We start from the raw sequence: 20,337 nt of genomic DNA, 5'->3' as shown, positions 1-20,337 counted from the left end.
CTAGTATTTGTTAATTAAATTTTCAAGAAACTTGAATTCATAATTTTTTCTAAAATGTCACTTAATGTATATACATAATAAATATACATTAAATCATATACTATATACTCGATTGTACTCTTATGTGTTTTTGAGAAAACGCATATGTTGGAATAAGACATATAGTATAACATATTTTCAAGCAAAACTTATACTGAACAATCGAGAGCTTATAGTGTGTTGTGACCAGTTTTAAATAGCTTTCAGAAACTACAAAACCTTACGTGCAAATTTTGAAATTATTATATTTGTAGCCATATAGTCTCTTCTATATATTTAGTACAAATGTGGAGTATCTTCAAAAATGATATATGAACCACTCGGAAACTTGAAATCCGAAAGCTCAGTATATAAAAGCATGATCAACGATATACTCTCAGACATTGCTGCGAGACAATTAAGGCGTGGAAAACTCGAGTGAAATCAAATATAACCACTGAAAGCTCATAAATGTTAAGATTGATTCCTTTTAGGACTCCACTCTAAACATTTCTGGCGTGTAACTAAGGTTACAACACTTCTTTGGCACACTAGTTTCATACGATCTTTCGCCTGATGAGCGAAAATTCGAAAAGAAGCAGAGAAGATGTTTTGAAGCACATCACACTTTCAGAATTGGCGCTCTCTCTTTCCCTAAAGAGAGCTAAGAGAAAAGTAAAAAGTAAAAGCTTTTCATTAATTAAGCACTGATATATGAAATGACACTATCTCTCAGCTGTGATCTACAGATTTCACTTTTCACATTATATATATGGCATTTCCGATTTATTTCTGTGAGTTGCTCGTAGATGTCGCTTGCCAATTATTACACTTCCGGGCGCGTTGAGCCGCTTTCACTGCGACAACAACTTAACAGACAACAACAATATATGTAAACAAAACTTTCGATCGCACTTTCTTATCACTGCCACAAATTTCATTCAGCCAAATACATATATATATGTAGTCAACTATATGTATGTATCTGAATAGAGTAGAAAACATTTTCTGCTGTAACGCGCGCAAGAAAATGCGCCACACACGTCCAACGCTGCCACATGCCGTGTGGCAATTGAAGGAAATCGCAAAGCGACCGCGTACTTTCTTTCTAAGGATGTGGCATGACAGCAAAGGAAACGAAATGCATGAATGAAAGTATAAATGTATTTACACACTCACAAACACATGCCGCACACAGCCAGACACATATAAGCTTATATACGCTTAACACGCTGTCACAAACCAACAGCGAAGCGGCGGTTGCAGGAAGTAACTGGGGAAAAAAATAAATATCGAAGCGCATATAAAAAATTGCAAAATGAATGTGAGGAGAAGAGCAGCAGCAGCGCAATAATGCCGAGTATGGGGCAAAGGTTGGTGGTGTACGCGTAAGTAGCAGTGTGTTGCGCCAAGTGCAATGCTGTTGCACGTTTAATGGGTGAGTGGCAAGTGGCTGGCAAGCAACAAAAGTCGCGTCAAGGACGTCGCGTTACACTGCAAACACACCGATAAGCGCATTGAGCGTGTGCATATGGAAGAAATGGAAACAACACTTGAGCTATCAACACAAATATACGTGCAACACACGCCGCAAACTCAAATAAATACGTGCTAACATACAGACACACAGACCAGACATACACATGCGCACATATTGTTGCCAATGTTGGCAATGTATTTTGGCCGCAATAAAAACGGCGACGTTTGGAAAAAAATAAATTGTTGTAATCGAAAAAAGTACAAATATTACAGCGAAGAAAAAATAAGCAGCGCAAAAGAAAGCTTCCAAGTTGAGTGGGTTAAAGGAGACGCGAAGAAAATACGTACATACTCTATGCGCGTGTGTTGTTGTGGGGCAAGCATAACGGTTTGTAGCACAAAAACATTATCCCTTAACCCACTTGTTAACGGCGTATTCCGTACGAACGCCAGCAGCGCTGCAACGTCGCTGCCCGCACGCTGTTCTGCTGTCAGCTGCAGCCACCCCCTTCGCTCTGCATGCTCCTGCATATTTTTTCCCCCATTCAACTGCAATGCTTTCTCTGCGCTTTTCGTTTTCAATATTTATTTTCCTCTTTTATTTAGCTTTGATTTTTATTATGTTTCCACGACTATTTCCGCAGCTCAATTTCTTTTGCTCTTCCGCTAATGTGCGCCCAGCGCAATTGATAGGAGAAAACGCCGCGCCAAGAAACGGAAGTTCGCAAAAAACCAGGTGCATGCACAGACAGACAGACATACTTACATACTTGCAGGTGGACACACAGTTTGTTAGCTGTGTGTGTGTGTGCGCCGTGGAAACGGAAATCCAACACAAAATGAGGTGCTAAATTTTTATTTTGCTGCAGAGATCTAACTTGTTGCTGGATTTTATTTTTTAATATTTATTATTTATTTATTGTCATAAACAGACTTTGGGAAGATATCTTACTCGCTGGTCACTGCAGAGCCGAAGCGATATTTAGCTGTCACATATGCTCGATTTTGGTTACACAATCATCATTTATTTCGACTTCAGTGATATCCAAATCTTTAGCTCCATAAATGTCTATTTTGGATACCTTTTTTGAAGGTATAGGATAGATGATAGAGCGATAGCAGTCAAACCAAAGTAAACACATGGAATAAACATTTGGAATGATTTCTTTTAAGATATTGAAACTATATATGTAAGCATATATAGTCCAAAATCATCATACGGCACGTTAGTGGCGTGATAAGAATTTTGAAGGAATAAGTTATGCAATATTGAAGATAGATGAATAGATGAATTGGCTTGATATAAAAAGTCTACATATTAATCTTTTAGAAAATACGAGCAGTTATGAATAGATTTTTCCTTTTACATTGTTCTCATATTTTTATACTCGCGCAACAAAGTTGCTAGGAGAGTATACTAGTTTTGTTCACATAACGGTTGTTTGTAACACCCAAAACCGAGTTAGATATGGGGTTATACATATATACCAAAGTGATCAGGGAGAAGAGTGGAGTTAAAATCCCGATGTCTGTATGTCTGTCCGTCTGTGCAAGCTGTAACTTGAGTAAAAATTAAGATATCTTGATAAAACTTGGTACACGTATTTCTTGGACCATAGGAAGGTTGCTTTCGGTGGGCAAAATCGGATAACTGCTACTCCCACAAAATGACGAAGTGCGTTAATAACGCTATAAAAATAAAATTTCGTACAAATGATCGCACTGTGAAGGGGCATATTTGGTTGTAATTTGTTTGGGGAAGTGGTCGTGGCCCCGCCCTCTACTAAGCTTTTTGTTTATATCTCGTAAACTACTAAAGCTATATCAACCAAACTAGAGTCGTTTCTTTTAGGTACTACCTTATACAATCCAAAAATGGAGGAAATCGGTTTATAACCACGCCTATCTAAGGGAAAACACCAGATACATTAAATTTCATTATAAAGAAGGTACGGAAGAGCTGCAATCAAAATGGTATACAAAACTTTAAATGGGTGTTATTCCGCCCACTTATGGGTCAAAAAGCATATCTCCGAAACTACTCGACAAATTTCAATGAAATTTGGTTTGTGATATTTTCCTTGCATCCCAATGATATGTTTTGATAAAAGGCCAATTCGGTTCACAACCACGTCTACTTCCAATGTACCAGAACTTTGAAGTAGATCTGAATTTTTTACTATACAATATGTATATAAAGTAAGCACTAGTGAATATATCGGAACAGAACTTTACATAAATACTGCATTTATAGTGTGGCATCTCCCTTCTAAAAATCGTCGAAATCGGACCATAAGTTTTCAAGGTCCCATTTATCGAACATGAGGACCTCAGTTCTTATAATTTTTTTTTACCGAAAATATAGGTAAGTCTCTTAGAAGAAATTCAGAGGCATCATCTTTCTTTTAATAATATATAATATAACAAGTAAATGTTGAATCTTGCTGAAAGGCCTGTTTAAGGTATGTTTCAGCGAGATATTGATCCGAAACACTAAACACACAAGCCGTATAAAGAATAAGAATAATATTCTGGTTGCTCCAGTCACCAGAAATAAATATACACTTATGGCAGTGGCCATTGTTGGCATTAGGGAAAAATTACAAGATATGTAGTTGATCTTTGGAGCTAGTCAAGAGCTCGCGGAAAGAAGCTGCTTGATGACAGAAGGAGGTTTTAAAAGTATAATACTATCATGTCTTTTGATCATTTAATAACAATTTTATTACACAAATCTATGTTTTGACTCTATGTATACAGAGCAAAGCAATGAATTTTGTATTTTACAATTTTTTTTTAAACAAATTTTTAAAATGTATTAAATCATATTTTACTTATCAAAAGAAAGAAACAACAATTCTACGGTTATATATGTGCATTAAATTGTTTCCGATAAGCCAAACAGCCAAAATCGTGAAGGAAAAAATCCCAAAAAAAGAGGGCGTCATGGGATGACCCCCTTAATAGATTATCCGAATATAGCAGCAGTTTATCGCATTGAATCTGGACACACTGACATATCTTATATATTTCTTGATAAAACGTGGTACCTCTCAGTTTTGTATAAATACTAGGTTCTCACAGAGTTTTTGACAAAAATTTTATCGTGTCCACACCGTATGTTGAGACTAAAGAAAATTATTAAAATTATGTCAATATCATCTAAGAACAGGGTCTGAAATAAATATACATATATGTGAACTATTTTAAAGAAGGCGATCGAAGGAGCGCTTTTTACAGTTAACTTGAATCAGTACAAGTACTTGAAGTGGTAACTATAAATATGTTTACCTAATATTCTCTTATTTCAGCTTTACTATTCCCTTCGTGTACAAATCTGATATATACCATCTATACCATCAGCACACCCTTTTTATTGAAAAGCATTGCTACTTTAATGTACGTATATTTCTTAGCTTTTCTATATACATGTTGCAATTGCAACTGCAATTCATGCTAGAAACGTTGTAAGCGCAGACTGCGCAGTTGCAGCATCTCTACTTTTGTACGTACATATGTATGTATATATGTATTTAAGTTTATTATGAGCATCGCGCTGCAGCGTCGTATCCTTTTTTACGCGTTGCAGCAATCTTATGCGCCGTTGTTATTGCTCTGCTGCTGCTGCTACTGTTGCACTTGCCATGCTGCTACGCGCAGCGAATTTGCAATTTACGAGCGTGAAAAAATCCTCATTGCTCGAGCATGTGTTTTCACTTCCTCCCTCTGTCTTTCGCTGCTTATCCGGTTTCGCGCTGCTTTGCACTGTTTTTATTATTGCTCGTCGTTATGACTTATTTTACGAATGTTTTGTTTTTTCTGCAATTTTTTTTACTTTTATTCTTCACAGTTTTTTTACCGGTCAGAAGTTTTTGAGTCAAACATACTTCTGCAGATCCTTGAAATGTCTTTAAGCGTTAACATGAATAAGCTGCTCTCTCCACACTACCAGTTAGTCGCCACTTACAGTTACTTGCTCTTAACGTATCCTTTTACTTACATAGTTTAGCGCTGAAAGTCTTTATTGATATCTGGCTAATAAATATAAATGAGTAAAATTAATGTATTGGGCAATTGAGTCCATAGCAGATGCTAGTCCAGCATAAGGCTTAGACCCGCAGTGTGACCGAGAAAGTGAGCAGGGTTCTTCTATGTCAACTCTATCTAAAAGGAAGCTTGCAGCTGAATGTCTACAAATCTGTTTTTTTATAGTATATATGTATGTCGAGTAAAAGTTGAGATCTCTTGATCGGCTTGAGCAGTTTTATAGCGCAGTTCGAAAATTTTGAACATTGAGTTTAACACTTATTTTACTATTAAATAGACAGCTGACTAATTTTTAGCTTCAAATCCTTATACAAATATACAAATCTAACCATAAAGCAAATCAGAGAGAAGCATGTGGTACTCATTATCATATAAATTATGGAAAAAAGCTCAAAAATGTCCTTGTAATGCAAATGACGACGCAACAGCTTCGACTCACAAAATATGCCAACAAAAAACAACATTTGTACACTCTGACAAACTAATGTCTCTCAGTGGCTTTCAGAGACAGAAGTGACAGCTTTTTTCGCTTACGAAAAATCGTAAAATGTAAACAACCGAATGTCAGCAATTATGGCAGCAAGGACACAATCCTTATTTTAGTGCATATGCACCGAAAAAAGCTGCACAGCACATCAAGGACTACATCATGCATGCTGAGCGCTATAAAAAAGCTCGGTGTAGCAAAAAACGCTCTTAACCCTAAACATGAAGATGTTTGCGCTCTTTGAGTGACTTTATGCAACGGCACTCAAACGCTCACCAAATTAATGGAGTCGAAAAATTTCGCCCAATTTTGCAGGCTACGTTGCTACGTTCACTCATACAAGCTCATACTCACACGCACGCACATGCTATTGATGGCGCTCTCACGCGCTCCGTCTCCCTTGCACCGCTATGCTATTGTTGCTTTCGTGTGGCTCTCAGTGAATTTGCCGGCACTACTCGCTTGGCCAGTTAGAAAACACTAATAAAAAGTATAAATATTACCGGTATTTGCGCAAAAACGCCATTTCTGTCTCTTGTCATTTGTTGTTGCTGCTTGATGTGGGCGTGTTTAATGCGAGTTTTTAAGTTATTTTATTACTTTTCTCCTATTTTTTACATGTACTCTCTTTCTGCATTGTTGTTATTGCTGCTATGGGGTTTTTTATTCGCCTACCGTCTTTTTCAACCACTTTTTCATTGTCTTCGACAATTCTTACGGTTGCCTTTGTTGCAGCTTATGTTTTTAGAAGATGCTCCCACAATTGTTTTGTTGTTGTTAATAATATTTGAAATAAATTCAATTAGAACACGCCCACATTGAATTTTTGGGTACATAATTTAATTTCTCTAATACTTTTTTGTTGTGTTTTTTTGCCGCCGTCATTTTTATAATTTACAGCAGCTCTGTTTTCATCCGCTCTTCATTGTCTTCCTGATAATAATTGTAGGGTTCTTTATTATTATATATAATCCAATATAATATTATTTGTGTTCTGCAACCATCTCGCTCCTGCTTTTCGAATGCCTCACTGCATTCGCCTAATATTTTTTGCAACCTTTCATTGAAACAACTCGCAGACATGTTTTTGTAGTTTTTCTCTTTCATGCATTCGTTTAATTGGTTACTGGTGGTTTTGAGGATATCCATTCTTTGACAGCTTCAAATTTCATGTTGTGGTTCAATTTAATTTCAGTTAAGTATTAAAATTGTCTGATAAATTATTTTTAAAATGCTTTGAAAAGGGTTTGCGAGTGAAGTGTATAGAGTACAAAAATACACATGAATAGAGGCATATCCACATAAGGTTTATGTTTTTACTTGTTTTTTATACAAATGACGAACAAAATCAGATTTTTTCATAATTTAAACGATGAAATATTTAAACTCGTTGTCTCTCAATATGTTAAGAAGTCATCGCTTTCAACATGTCTATGTATGTATGTCCTTATTAAATAGTAAAATATCAACTGTTTTAAGTTATTATCAGGCATCGTTTTCGGGAATTATATCCACATTTTCCGTTTTCAAATTATTTCTCATGTTCTGTAAATCGTTCCGTTTTTTGTTTTTTTTTTTCGAACATCACCAAATCGTTTTGTCACCCTTTCATATTTGGGCAAGATAAACGAAAGTGATTTTGAATCCAAATCAACGGTTTGTTTAAGATACAGTTATTACAATGTACGTCTATACTACTATTATAAAGAGGAGAGATTTGTATGTATATTTGTAATGAATAAACTCAGAAACTACTGCGCCGATTTTAAAAATTCTTTCACCATTGGAAAGCTACATTCACTCCGAGTAACATAGGCTATATTTATTGCTAGAATCTCAACTTTCTGGAAATAGTTCCCAGGTGAGGGTATCAAAAAGGCTCCGTGATGGAGCATCTTAATCTGAAACTGAAAATCGTCTTGCAAGTCATTTTCTTCGCATCGCTATCGTGTGGCAGAATGTCGAGTAACGAGCGCTCGCAGTTGCTTGCTAAACCAAATTTCAAAGCCTCCCAAGTACGCGCTTGAGAGTCGAGTACGGAGCGTGAGCAGCTGCTAGAAGAACAAAAGTTTAGAAATATACAAGCCCGCACTAGGGCGTCGAACTCTGAGCGTTCCCAACGCCTTCATAATCAGAGAGAAAGACAACGGACACCAAAGATTAAAGGTCGTAATCAAGTTTTAGCTCATTGCAAATAAAATATAATTTCATGTTCGAATTTTCCTCATTTTACTTTTTTTAAATGAACCCACGCAAGAAACGGGAAAGTACATACATATGTACGGGAGAGTGTGTATAAGTGTGTAAAAACTTATAACTCTTGAAATGTTTGAAATTTGAAATTTGTTTAAACCCGTGTGAAGGTGGTGCGGTCTGCTAGTATTTAATAAAAGAGAACGTCCACAGACATTCAGGGTAACTGCATGAGTGCAATCAATGCACCCTATTACTCTTGGTGTTCCAAATCTTTCTAAAACATTAATCATTTCTGATAAGTTTTTGGATACTGTGCTTCTACCCAGAACAATATCGGTATTCTTTCCAACTGAACGTTGATATTAATCTTCAGTGAAAAACCTAAGACTTGCCCCCAATTTTATTCAGTAAGGTATGTAAGTTTTTTCTAAAGATATGATAACCGATAGCTGGAAACAAGCAGAAACCATATCAAGTCGACAAGTAGAAACATTTTAGCAAAACTCACGTGGAATATGTTGCAGAATGGGGATTAGCATTGTCTCTCAAATGCCACCTTTCGATTCCACCTTGATAATATAGTTCACGTTCGTTCAACACATAAATGGCCATAAAACACATTGTTACTTTAATGAAAAAAAAATGTTTAATTTCAAATTATTTAAAAAAATTTGAACCAACGGATTCTCTTTTATTTGTTTTGTCAAACTGTCGCAATGAAAAAAGCGGAAATTAAATGACACGTACAAATTGTAGAACACCTAAAACAAAATCGTACGAGTTGTAATTTCGGATCCGAATTGAAATCGCGCGATTTCCGGAACATGCCTGGATATTTACTTTTCTGTGGGTAAAGGGGTTTACTAAATGTGACAGCGTATTCGAAATTAAAGACAAGAAAAACGCCTAACAAAGAGCCGTTAATCAGAAAAAAGTCAGGAAAATTTGTCCTTCTGTTTCAATGAGAAAATCTCCATCTCCAAACCAAATATTGTAAGACTACTTATAGGATTTATTTTTACGTTTGAACTCTATTTGGCAACCTCAAGCGGACCACAAGATAAAGCCCAACATATACGTATTTTCCAGCTACAAAAACAAAAATTCCCAATACCAATTACCTATATTTTTCACAATTTTTCGCTGGTCTGACTGTCTCTTTTCTGTTCTTAGACCTTCGAGAGGGGTATGGGTGGGTAGGAGTTGCTGGAGGAGAGGCGCGGGGAGTCGAAATCATCAACTCTAGCTTCAGGTTTCCAGACAACTGCAGCATTTTAAAAGCGGAAGGGGCTGTCATAAAGGCAGTAGTGGATCTATTGCTGCGGAGCCACGCATATTTCTGAGAAGTGACTCTGAAGCAGAACGGCGATACTAGCTTTAAGTTTGCTGAATGTGCGCCCAGTTCAGGTAAGTACTCATCATTAATTGCATCGGGCTACCTTGCGTTTAGACTATTTTGGGTACCTGACCGCACTTGAATTATAAGACTGATGAGCATGCTAAGTTAGTTACGTCAATCTCACCTACAGTAGATTGTAAACAAGTAGAAAGACACAAACCCTCTTGTGGTTTACTACTGTACGATTGAGCCTCAGCTGAGCTGGAAACGAGGTGGATAGTCACTAGCAATTGCGCTGTTGTAAGATCCTTCTGGTGGTCTAGGATCAAATTTCCCTAGTTAAATGGATTCTAACTGTCAAACTATCTGTGTTGAGTCTAAAAATCTAATTAAGAAGGTAATTTTTGAATCAGTAAGGACTGTTTATAGTTTAAGTGTGTTTACCTTTTGTAGAAAACAACCATCGAGTTTAACCTAATCGCTATTTCAAGTGTACTTAAAATACACATTTAATCATATTACTATAAGTTCTAATTGTAACGCTACCCCATTTTTATTAAAACAAAGATTGATGAAACGGAAACTATATAATTTTTACTCACCCGAAAAGTGTTATCGATGTTGCAATCCAAATTCAGCGCATACTCGTCCACCGATAGCGATTCACCAAAAGGTTGTTCAATTTTAATTGTTGGACTCAACACCGACGCCAATTGATTGATGCCGACGGCTGAATTGGGCACAGTAGCGGCGGCAAAGGAGCCTTCCACCAGTATTGGTGCCGGTACACCGTTCAAACACGTTGTTGCTGGTGTATGCGTTGGTATTGGTGTGGATGCGGGTGTCGGTACAGCGGTAGGCGGCGACTCATGATACGGTGCAACCACAAACGAAGGATACGAACGATATGGATGCGGATGATGAGAATGCGAGTGTAAATGCGACGATGGTGGTGGAGGTGGCGGTGCCTGATGATGATGGGGATGGTGTGGATGAAGATGGTGGGGTTGATGATGAGTTGGTGTATACTCCCGATGGTAATCGCTGTGGGTATGTGTGCGATGAGCCAATTGTGGTCCCTTGTACCAGGTACCATGCATAATCATCTAAACGCAGTGAACGATGATTTCGCAATTTCACTTAAATTTCACACACACACACTCGATATTTTGTGGAAGATTAGTGGATTTTTATAATGTTTACACACTTTTCACTTTTCTTAGATTTTTTTTTTTTGTAGAATCTTATTGTTGCTTATTACTTTGCACTATTGGAATTTCTAGAGTTGAAATCACCTTTCATAGATATGCGAGTAATTCTACTCTATTGTAATGCAAGTAGTACGAGCTTTCATTTATTATTTTCATATGCCAACTTCGCTTAAACTTTCATGGTCGGTTTTGTTTGATGAGCTTCCACGAAATAACACTTGAAACTATCGCTGACTTTTATTACATTAATTATTTCCTATGTATTACTTGTTATTTTTAGTCACAATTAGTTTTAAAATCTGAAATGGAAAAAAATAACTGATTTTAAATCACGAGTATTTATTTGACTTTTGATTTGGTGATTTCAGGGTTTCACCCGTTATTATATTCTGTAAATCCTTAAACATTGGACGAATTCTTAATCAATTTTCTTATGAAAAATAAAGACAAATTATAAATTTACTGCCTCGAACTACTACCTTTTATATGATACATGCCACTGTTGTGTTCTGATCTGACTTGTCGGTTTGTCGAACTAATTGATTTTAAAATTTTAGGTCAGAAGGAATAACTTTTACTTTAATTATCTGAGATACCTTTTCAACATATAATAATTTGTATTTTTATTTAAAGGAGAAATTTTTTTCGGTAACCCTCAAACTGACACTAAACTAATACTAACTGGAGGATTTTTATACTATCGCAATTATAACATTTTTATAATAGTTTTGTTCAACTGCCACGCCCACAAAATGGCGAAAACCGAAAACATATTAAGCGTTATAACCAAGCCATAAATAAAGCTATGAAATTTGGTTTAAAGGATTGCACTAAGAAGGGTCATATTTGAATATAATTTTTTTGAGAAAGTGGGTGTGACCCTGCACCCTACTAAGTTTTTAGTATATATCTCTTAAACTACTAAAGCTATATCAACCAAACTCTCTACGGTCGTTTCGTTTAGCCACTTCCTTATACAGTCCAAAAATGAAGGCCTACCTCCCATACAAAAGTTATATTGAAAACTACTAAAAACGATTTAATTCAATAAGGACAAACACCAGAAACATTAAATTTCATGGTAAAGATGGTATACAAGGGGTACTCAAATTTGCGGAGCCACGCCCATTTCCTTGGCATCCCCAAGCTATAGTTTGAAAATGGACGAAATCGATTCACAACCACGCCTACTTCCAATACCACATTTTTGAAAACCAACTGATTCGTTCACTTTACAATAGATAAGTTAAACACCAGTGAAGATATAAAAACAAAACTTTGCACTCTATTTCTAATGTAGCATCCAGTATAAAAATCACCGAAATCGGATAATAACTTTTCGGGGCGCCAGTAATCGGACATGAGGACCTCAGAGCCTTTGTTTAATTTTTTATCGAAAAAAATCGGCAAATCTCTCAGATATTCAAAATAAATTCAAAGGAGATGTGTTTCTTCTAATTGTTTGCCTCTGTGCCAAAAATTTACAAAATCGGACCAATATTTTCTCTATCTCCCATATACCATACACGGATTTTCAAACTGCCGGTGGACTTTATACCGTATATATCGGTTAATTTATGAGATATATTAGCAAAATTAAGTAATCGTATAATATTGAATAAAATGTAACTTGGTGGTGAAAATAAGGAAATTCGGTGCAGGAATTAGCCCAGCCCCCATACTATATATAATGATTGTCGTTATTCTAGTGAATTTATGGTGATTTATATAAATTCTAAATTCACTTAGAAGATAGATAGATAGATCGTAGATTTAGTTATATTTTCACTACAAAAAGAGCTCACAATTCACCGATATTGAGCATATGAAAATTAATTATTCCATTCCATATCAAATTCACTTCGTCACCTTCACCGCAAACGACCGTTTCTTGATTTTGTGTAACAATCCTTTTTTTGGAAAAAAAAAAATATTATCATATGCCTGTCTCGACCCTCTTACGATCGGTGCCATTCTGTATTTTGACCAATTATATAAATATTTATTGAGGACACAATTGATATTTTTGTGGGAATATACTTATAAGAATCGTTAAACATGTGAACGGCACGGTGGGCGGATACTTCTTTATTTCAAAGTTGTATTGGCTGGAACCAAAGAGTTCATGGAGATAATAATGATATGATAGGAAAATTAAATCATTTCTTCTTATTTGTTGCACTTTCGGTTAAATAAATTCTTAAAGTGTACCGGCTCAAGCTTTTATTTTGACTCACTAATATATTTTAAGATCATTGCAATACGGACTATGTAGTAGCTGAGTACAATAATATGGAAGTTGATTTCAAATTATTTATAGCGTTAAACATTAGTATTATCGGTTGGAAACGTGGTATAAACTTTTTGAGACTTTTTTCAAAAATATTAAACGACGAAACTTCGAGAATATATTTTCAAATATCCGAATCTGCCACATACTCCTTGCAACAAGTTGTTACTGATTATGAACTTTTTACTACTACTTTTTTTCATTCGATTATTTTCAGTTTTAACATTGTACAACATCATAAAAGTGTAAAAATTAAATAGATATCTAGATATTGTAGAAGCATACATGATGCATTCCAATGCCGACGGAGTCTTTTGTTTCTTAGTACATTTTTTCATAAATGATATTAATATAAATGATCTATGTATACATATAATATATACTACATACACATACTATATATGTATATATATCAATCTAACTCTAAACGGACCTTAGCCTAATTTCTTTTCAGGGTGGGTGTGCCTACAACTTGTTCTTGGTTCTAAGTTGAGGGAGTGTACTAAAAGCTATATAAAAATCGAGTTTGTATTGTATTGTATCTGGCAAGAAATGTTCTGGATTGTGGGTTTGGCTGATACAAGAAAATATCCATTTCAAAACTTCAAATTGAAGATTCGACTAAACCGATTATTTAATATAATCAAGAGGACAAATGCATTCTATGTATACCTTTTTTTCAAAAAGAGGCTCTTTATTCTTGTGCTCACTTTATCACTTTTACACAATTTTACGACGATTTCTGTAACACAATGTTGCAAGCGACACTTCGTTGGCATTGCAATGTGTACTTCAAGGTGATTTAATTAAATACCTTTACATATGTACACATATGTATGTATGTAATACGGGTTTTTCTTTTAAAAAAAATGTTGCACTTCACTTCTTGCAATGCACTTTATCATCAATTTTCTTATGTTGTCGCTGCAAACTGACTTGCAACAAGAATGCGATGAGTGAAGAAAACGAAAACTCGCAATTAAATGCAAAAACGCCGGAACACTTTTTCAACTTATTCACTTTTCCGCTTTTTTCACTTTGCATCTGGTTTCGTATTGCCACTTTTTTCGTCACTTCAGTATGTTTCGTGTTTTTATTTTTATTTTTATTTTTTTTCGTTTTCGTTTTGCTTTTCTGCACATGCAATATCGCGCTTCGGTTTCAATGTCGCGCGTTTGGCGGCCTAAACGTTATTGCAACACCGTTGCAAGCTGCAATTCTTATGCGTTTTCGCACTCAAAAATAACACGCACTCGCATTCGACCAAACGGCTTGCACCACTTCTCGTGTTCTTCTGCCTTGGCTGCCGCTGCCGCGTCTCGAGCAAGCGTTTCTTTAACCGTCTAGCATGCAACATACGTAGATACGCGCATAATGGCCGCAAAGCCGGACCAAGACGATCGATTGTGCAGCTTCAACGTCAGCTCGCACTTTGTTGGCTGCAACTTGATTTGCTTGCCGAAAAAGTTGCGAAAATCGCGCGCGCGCGCATTTTCACTCATTCACCGAAAATTGCAATGCCGTTGCCGTGCTTGCTTGCAGCATAAATGTTCTGTCTCGATCGGCCTACTATTGTGCTTCTGTCTTGATTTTTTATTTATTTTTTTGTTTTTGGGTTTGTTGTGTTCCTCTATTTTGGTTCACCTTTTCGTCGCTTCAATTACAGTGCTGTGAGTGCGGCAAGTGTTATTGGCGGCGACAGCAGCAAAAAGTTGCTACCAACTCGAAAGAATGCCGAACGCGAATGCTGAGCATGCAACGAAAAAAACGGCAATATGCCTCGCGCTGTTGGCGCAACACCAAGAGCAAAGTCGCTCTCCCCAACCATCCCCAATCCAGCTTCATGCAGCTCCAAAAAGTCTCTCCGCAGCCACCGCCGCTCTCCAGATGTATGGATGTTTGTACATGCATTGGTGTAAGCTTTAGCGACGCTCTTGCTCAACACTAGTTCGGCTCATGGGCTATTGGCCTGTTGGTTGGTGGCTCAAGTGAGTCGCGCGCCGTTCTCGCATACAATCGGTCGTTCGCTCGCCCATTCGGTCGGTTGCTTGCTCGCTGGGTTGTTTCTGCCACAACTCGGTGCGAATTCGGTAGTTGCCCGTTGGTTGGTGGCGGTCTCACTAAGCACTCATTTACCGTTGTACCTTGAGTGCGTTTGTGTTGTCTTTTTGAAGTCACTCAAACGGAGTGAATATTTAATAGTGATTGTGTTGAGAAAAAAAGCTCAGCTCAAACGCATGTGTTCGGAAATATACTCAAACTCAATTGGCGTTCAAGAAGTACAAACATAAGAAGTCTTTGACGGTGCAAAGTCATACAATATCAGACTGCCTAAAATGCTTTCACCTGTATTTATGATGGGTACATTAATCCAAATAAAATACCACTCAACGGTCATAAGTTCCATTTCTATATTGATATATTTTTAAATATGAAAGAAGTGCCATTTAACTATAACATTAAGGATTAATGTTCACATCACAAATAGTACCTGTAATAGAGACCTCTAAAAAAAATTTAAAGGGGTATGAGGTCCGCATTGGAATACTGCAAATATGCATACATACATTATATGGACATACAACTATCTAAAATATACTGGACTCAAAGTCTATATGTCACTGCTGGCAGATATGTGTATTCATGTAAAAAAAACTTGAAACCTATAAAAAGTCGGGCGTAATGTGAGAATTATCTATACTACTATTATAAGGAGGAGGAAGGAAGCTTTGTTAGAAACGAAGATATACATATTCTTTTTAGTCCTTTTGGTTCTACACTAGCCTACATCACAGCAAAAATATCGCTACACATTCACCATCATGCTTCACTACGCGTGAAAAATAGCGAGTGTAGAACTACTGATTTCTGTCATTAAACATACTTTCGACCATCGAGGCCTTCTGTGAATCGCTTCAAATGAAATGCTTCCTCTGATTTACAGTCCAAACCAATATGTGAACTCTGCAAATGTGTCGTTTTCGTTGAATTATAGTTAGAAGGGCCTCATGGTGCGTCATCTAACAAGCACTTTACCTACGTAACCAGAAGGCCCTTATCTGTCAAGCAAGCCAAATTCTATCAAACACCAAATTGTTCTCTTGTATATTTAGGCATTAAATTCGTCCATAGTTTTTCGTCAAACGCCTGTGGAACTAATTTTTTGGATATTTTCGAAATGTATGCACATATGTATTTTAGATAATTCAGTACAAAGTGCTACAGACAAAACCAAAACATTTATTAATGTAGCACGATCATGAAATACTAAACCGAGGAACGTAGCCAAAATACTCTCAAAACTGTACTTAATTCCGGCGAAATATTCCTTGAAGACACTTGTAGTAGTTGTACTCAGTACAAGCTTCAACGGTAGGCCACTATTCTGTTCCTAATATTTCAGCATATTAAACTCTTATTTATCCAAATCTTCATATATCCAAAAAATATCCCCTCGCATTGTTCTTTGATTGGGAAGAAATAACTTAAATAACTTGTTAAATGACTTGTTCAAAGAATCGCAAACTGAATGAGCCGGTGGGTAATCTTGGTAATTTTTTCTTCGCTGAATGTATACGATTGGTGCACGATCTCGATCTGCACTCCGTCCAGCAACGCACAGCAATATTGTTTATTGATTATTTTACTATATCCATGTTAATTTCTAATTCCAAACGATACCAGTGTAAACTGGCCGTCCGACACTGTTGGTTAACAAAAATGCAAAAGCACAAATGCTCATCGGAACACTTTTGTCTCTCATTCCAAATAAGTTCTTGTAAACGCAAATTCAAATTTTCATTGGACCAAATTTCCCGTAACGCTTCCAGTTCCGATTCAAGCCAATTGCGATACAATTGCCTCTTGCATCATTTTGCCTTCGAATACGGGTGTTTCGTACTACAACATTCAACTCAAAAACCATGTTTTATTTGTTATATGTCTAAGTATTCGAAAGTACAACCCTTTTTTCGCTGTCACATGTTGTTCGTTGTTGCATCTTTGTTGTCGTTTTATTGTTGTAGTTGTTGTTATTGCTTGAACGCTGTGTCTTGAGTTGTGTTGAAAATGCATGCGCGTTGCATGCTGCATGCTATCACTTCTCATTGTCCGAGTGTGTTGGAGTGCAGCAACAAGGAGGCAAGCGTGAAGCTTACAACAACAAATAGAACAACAAGAAAGGAGAGTATAATGTCACCAGCAAACGCAGCAACAATATAATAACAATGAGCTAAAACCAACAACAACTATAACATAAAGCGTTACAGCCAATTCCTTGGAGACACTGTTTTCGTGGTTGCGCTTACACACGGACAGACGGCCGACAGACAAGACGACAGGCGCAGAAACCTTGGTGTGGAGGCATAAAATTAAAACTGTATAAAATTAAGCGCGTGCAACAACCATTACTACAGCAGCGACATAACGACACAGTTCAAATGGATATGGCAATAAAAGTAAAATTCTAGCAAAATCTTCAAGTGCGATGGCTAAAAATTATATAATTCGTCGATTCGAAGAGTTTTTGTTGTACACTTCTTGCTACGACACAATGTAAAAAAGTTGTTGCAACAGCATGTTGCTGGTTTTTTACTTCTCCTAATTGTTTTTACTTTTTTATTTCCTTGTCGGACATGACGCTTTTTAGTTGCGCAGTTTGTATTGCGACTGGGCTTCCGCCGGGGCGTATACGTCACTTTTTCTATCATTTTATTTTCTGCGCTGTTGTTTTTGCCATGCTGCGGTGAAAGTATCGATGTCATTATGCCTGCGCCTTCGCAATATTTTCAGTTTTGACCACGTATGTACATGCTGTAAGCATAACACCAGCAAAAACAAAAATCAAACTCAAATAAACTCGAAGCTAACGATGTTAGGGGTTTACTTAATGACGTCCTTATATGTATAATGGAAATTAAAGAGGAGAAATCTTAAAATTTATTTATTTTTAAGGAAATCTTTAGTTTTTCGAATATTTTGAAAGCGAGTATGAAAACAGATATTATGACATTTTAAGATTATTTTTTTAATAATTCTTTTGTAATATATGTATATATTTCTTGGATTTTTTAATTTCTGCCTTAAGGCTCATTTTATATCTTCCGCAATCATCGCAAGCCAATTAAATTATTTTCTTTTCCATAGAGCAAACTAATCACTTCTGGTGTAAAAACATGATATTCTTTCCAATGAAAAATTTTTCAATGAATATGTATTTATTTCACTAATAGAACATAACGAGTGATATGTAAATATATAGCGTTTGATCGAATTAATAACTCGTCAGGGGATTTGCGAAGTAGTCATCGAAATCTATTCTGCTTGAGAATTATGAAAACTTTGTATAATTTTAGAGAACACCCTATTTCTTTAGTAAACGACGATTCATTTTAGTAATACGATTTGCTTTTGCTTAAAAATGTGTCTCCGTCTCTGCGCTTTCAACATTGTTGCTAAATTTCTTTCTAGCACTTTCTTTCTTGACGTAAGAGAAGAGGAAAGTGTGAATCTGTAGAGTGAGGTGGATGTGGAAGTCATTCAAATCCCAAGTCATACAATATTGTCATTAACTGATAATTTGGTTGTCGATTTTTAAAACTTTCGGGGCCTTCACAAAGTTGTTTGTCTATACCACATAAATCCGCCATGTTGTAACGCATTTAATAAACCGTGAAAGATAGATATCGACTGATTTAAATAATGAGAATGCATTTTCTTATATAATCGGAGGTACTTAAAACGAAGAAACCCTACTTAACATCTGAACAAAAACAATATTTTGTTATGCTAGACAACAACAAAGGACAGGAGATCTCAGACGAAGGGAACTCTGTCAGGACTATTGAATTATGCGTTTTTTGGTTTGTAGGAAAGTATTCTGATTTTTGAAATAATTGAAAAGATGTTAGGTTCAGAGAAGAATATAACATTATAAGGAAAGTGTAACATCCTTTATAAGAAGTTAAAGTTATGTTTTCACCCACCAATTGATGTATATGAGCTTGCATAATAACAACTTAACTTCTTTTAACTTTAAATATTAACATTTTTAGTCTTCATGAATGCCATAGCAGGCGATTGTATACAGAAATAAACACAATTGTGATTATATACTCAAACATAAGTACCTAATGCAAGGAATAGAACCTTGCGAATGCCCGCCATATGCGCACATACAACTAAATATACGCGCATAAATGTTCATATAAATATATCCAGCCCAAGTTGCTGATACTGCGTCGCTTCATATTCGATGCATTCAACAGAGACGAAAATTCTCTTTTTGGACATCAACCAAATATGGCGCAGTGTGGGCTTGGAGGTACGCGAATGGCATGGCTGCCGTGTCTGCCGACTGATTTATGGCTGACTGATGGAAATCAGTAAAGTTTGGGGCAATGACAGCCAATCAAAGTAACAATGCGGTGAGGAGAATATGTGCAAAGATCGTTCAGCCACAATAAAGGCATGATATGGAAAGAAGATAGTAGATAATATGTTTTGATTGCAACTGGTGACAACAACCACACTGAGGTCAATTATTGTCCAAAAACGTATATGAATACATATATGTATCCATAAAACTTATATATATATATATATATATATATATCTACTAAGACAATAAGGGTCCATTTAAACGAATTTCATAGCGTTGAAATCTTGGGTAATATGAAAACCCCACAAATATCTGTAACAATATTGCATTTCTTCCCACTAATATGTTTATTCTCAAAAATATTATATTTTAAAGTCAAACTTACTTATTTTATTTTGGAATACAACCGAGAAATAATAATTTCGCTACATTTTGTTAGAAGCATGACTTTTCGCAGTTCCAATAAAGAAACATTCGAAGCTTAGGAACCGAGAGCTGATATATTGATAAGAAACAAATAGTAAGCACCTCAGAAAAACAGGAATCTAAGCTGATTTATAGATCATTCACAAATGGATGATCTCAAGGTCAACTCACGACTTTAGAGTAATTCGATACAGACGCTGTTAATTTCTACATTTACGCAATATCCTTTAAGATACAATTAGTTCAACAGAAATGTTTTCATTTAAAATGATGATTTTCCACTTCCAACAAGATAAATACAATCCGTTAGTCTATATGTATACTCAGATATTTTTAATTACACCGCCGCATTGCAACACGCTCGCCACACAGTGACGATGCGCTCAATCTCAAAGCCTCATGGTTTAAAACCACTGATGGCAATCCAATTCGCATAATGCACTAAGAGTTCACGGTTTAGGCGTG

General features: G+C 36.2%; 1 protein-coding gene across 2 annotated transcripts in view; it reads right to left on the bottom strand.

Moving 5' to 3' along the window:
- Positions 1-15,148, bottom strand: part of LOC105213641 (zinc finger protein rotund) — a 161,544-nt gene extending 146,396 nt beyond the window's left edge. The window contains exons 1-2 of one of the 2 annotated variants that reach the window (XM_029041251.2): positions 13,740-15,148; positions 10,169-11,076 (exon numbers count right to left, since the gene is read on the bottom strand). In XM_029041251.2, the coding sequence (XP_028897084.2) occupies positions 10,169-10,672 (504 nt within the window). In that variant the 5' untranslated portion in view covers positions 10,673-11,076; positions 13,740-15,148. The remainder of the gene's footprint in view (positions 1-10,168; positions 11,077-13,739) is intronic. The other variant, XM_054228291.1, reaches the window with a different exon arrangement.
- Positions 15,149-20,337: the final 5,189 nt, after the last annotated feature.

Source organism: Zeugodacus cucurbitae, chromosome 2 (assembly GCF_028554725.1).
Source record: "Zeugodacus cucurbitae isolate PBARC_wt_2022May chromosome 2, idZeuCucr1.2, whole genome shotgun sequence".
NCBI classification, from domain to species: Eukaryota; Metazoa; Arthropoda; class Insecta; order Diptera; family Tephritidae; genus Zeugodacus; species Zeugodacus cucurbitae.
The sequence above is the reverse complement of the archived record's forward strand: the minus strand, read 5'-3'. Positions and strand labels throughout refer to the sequence as shown.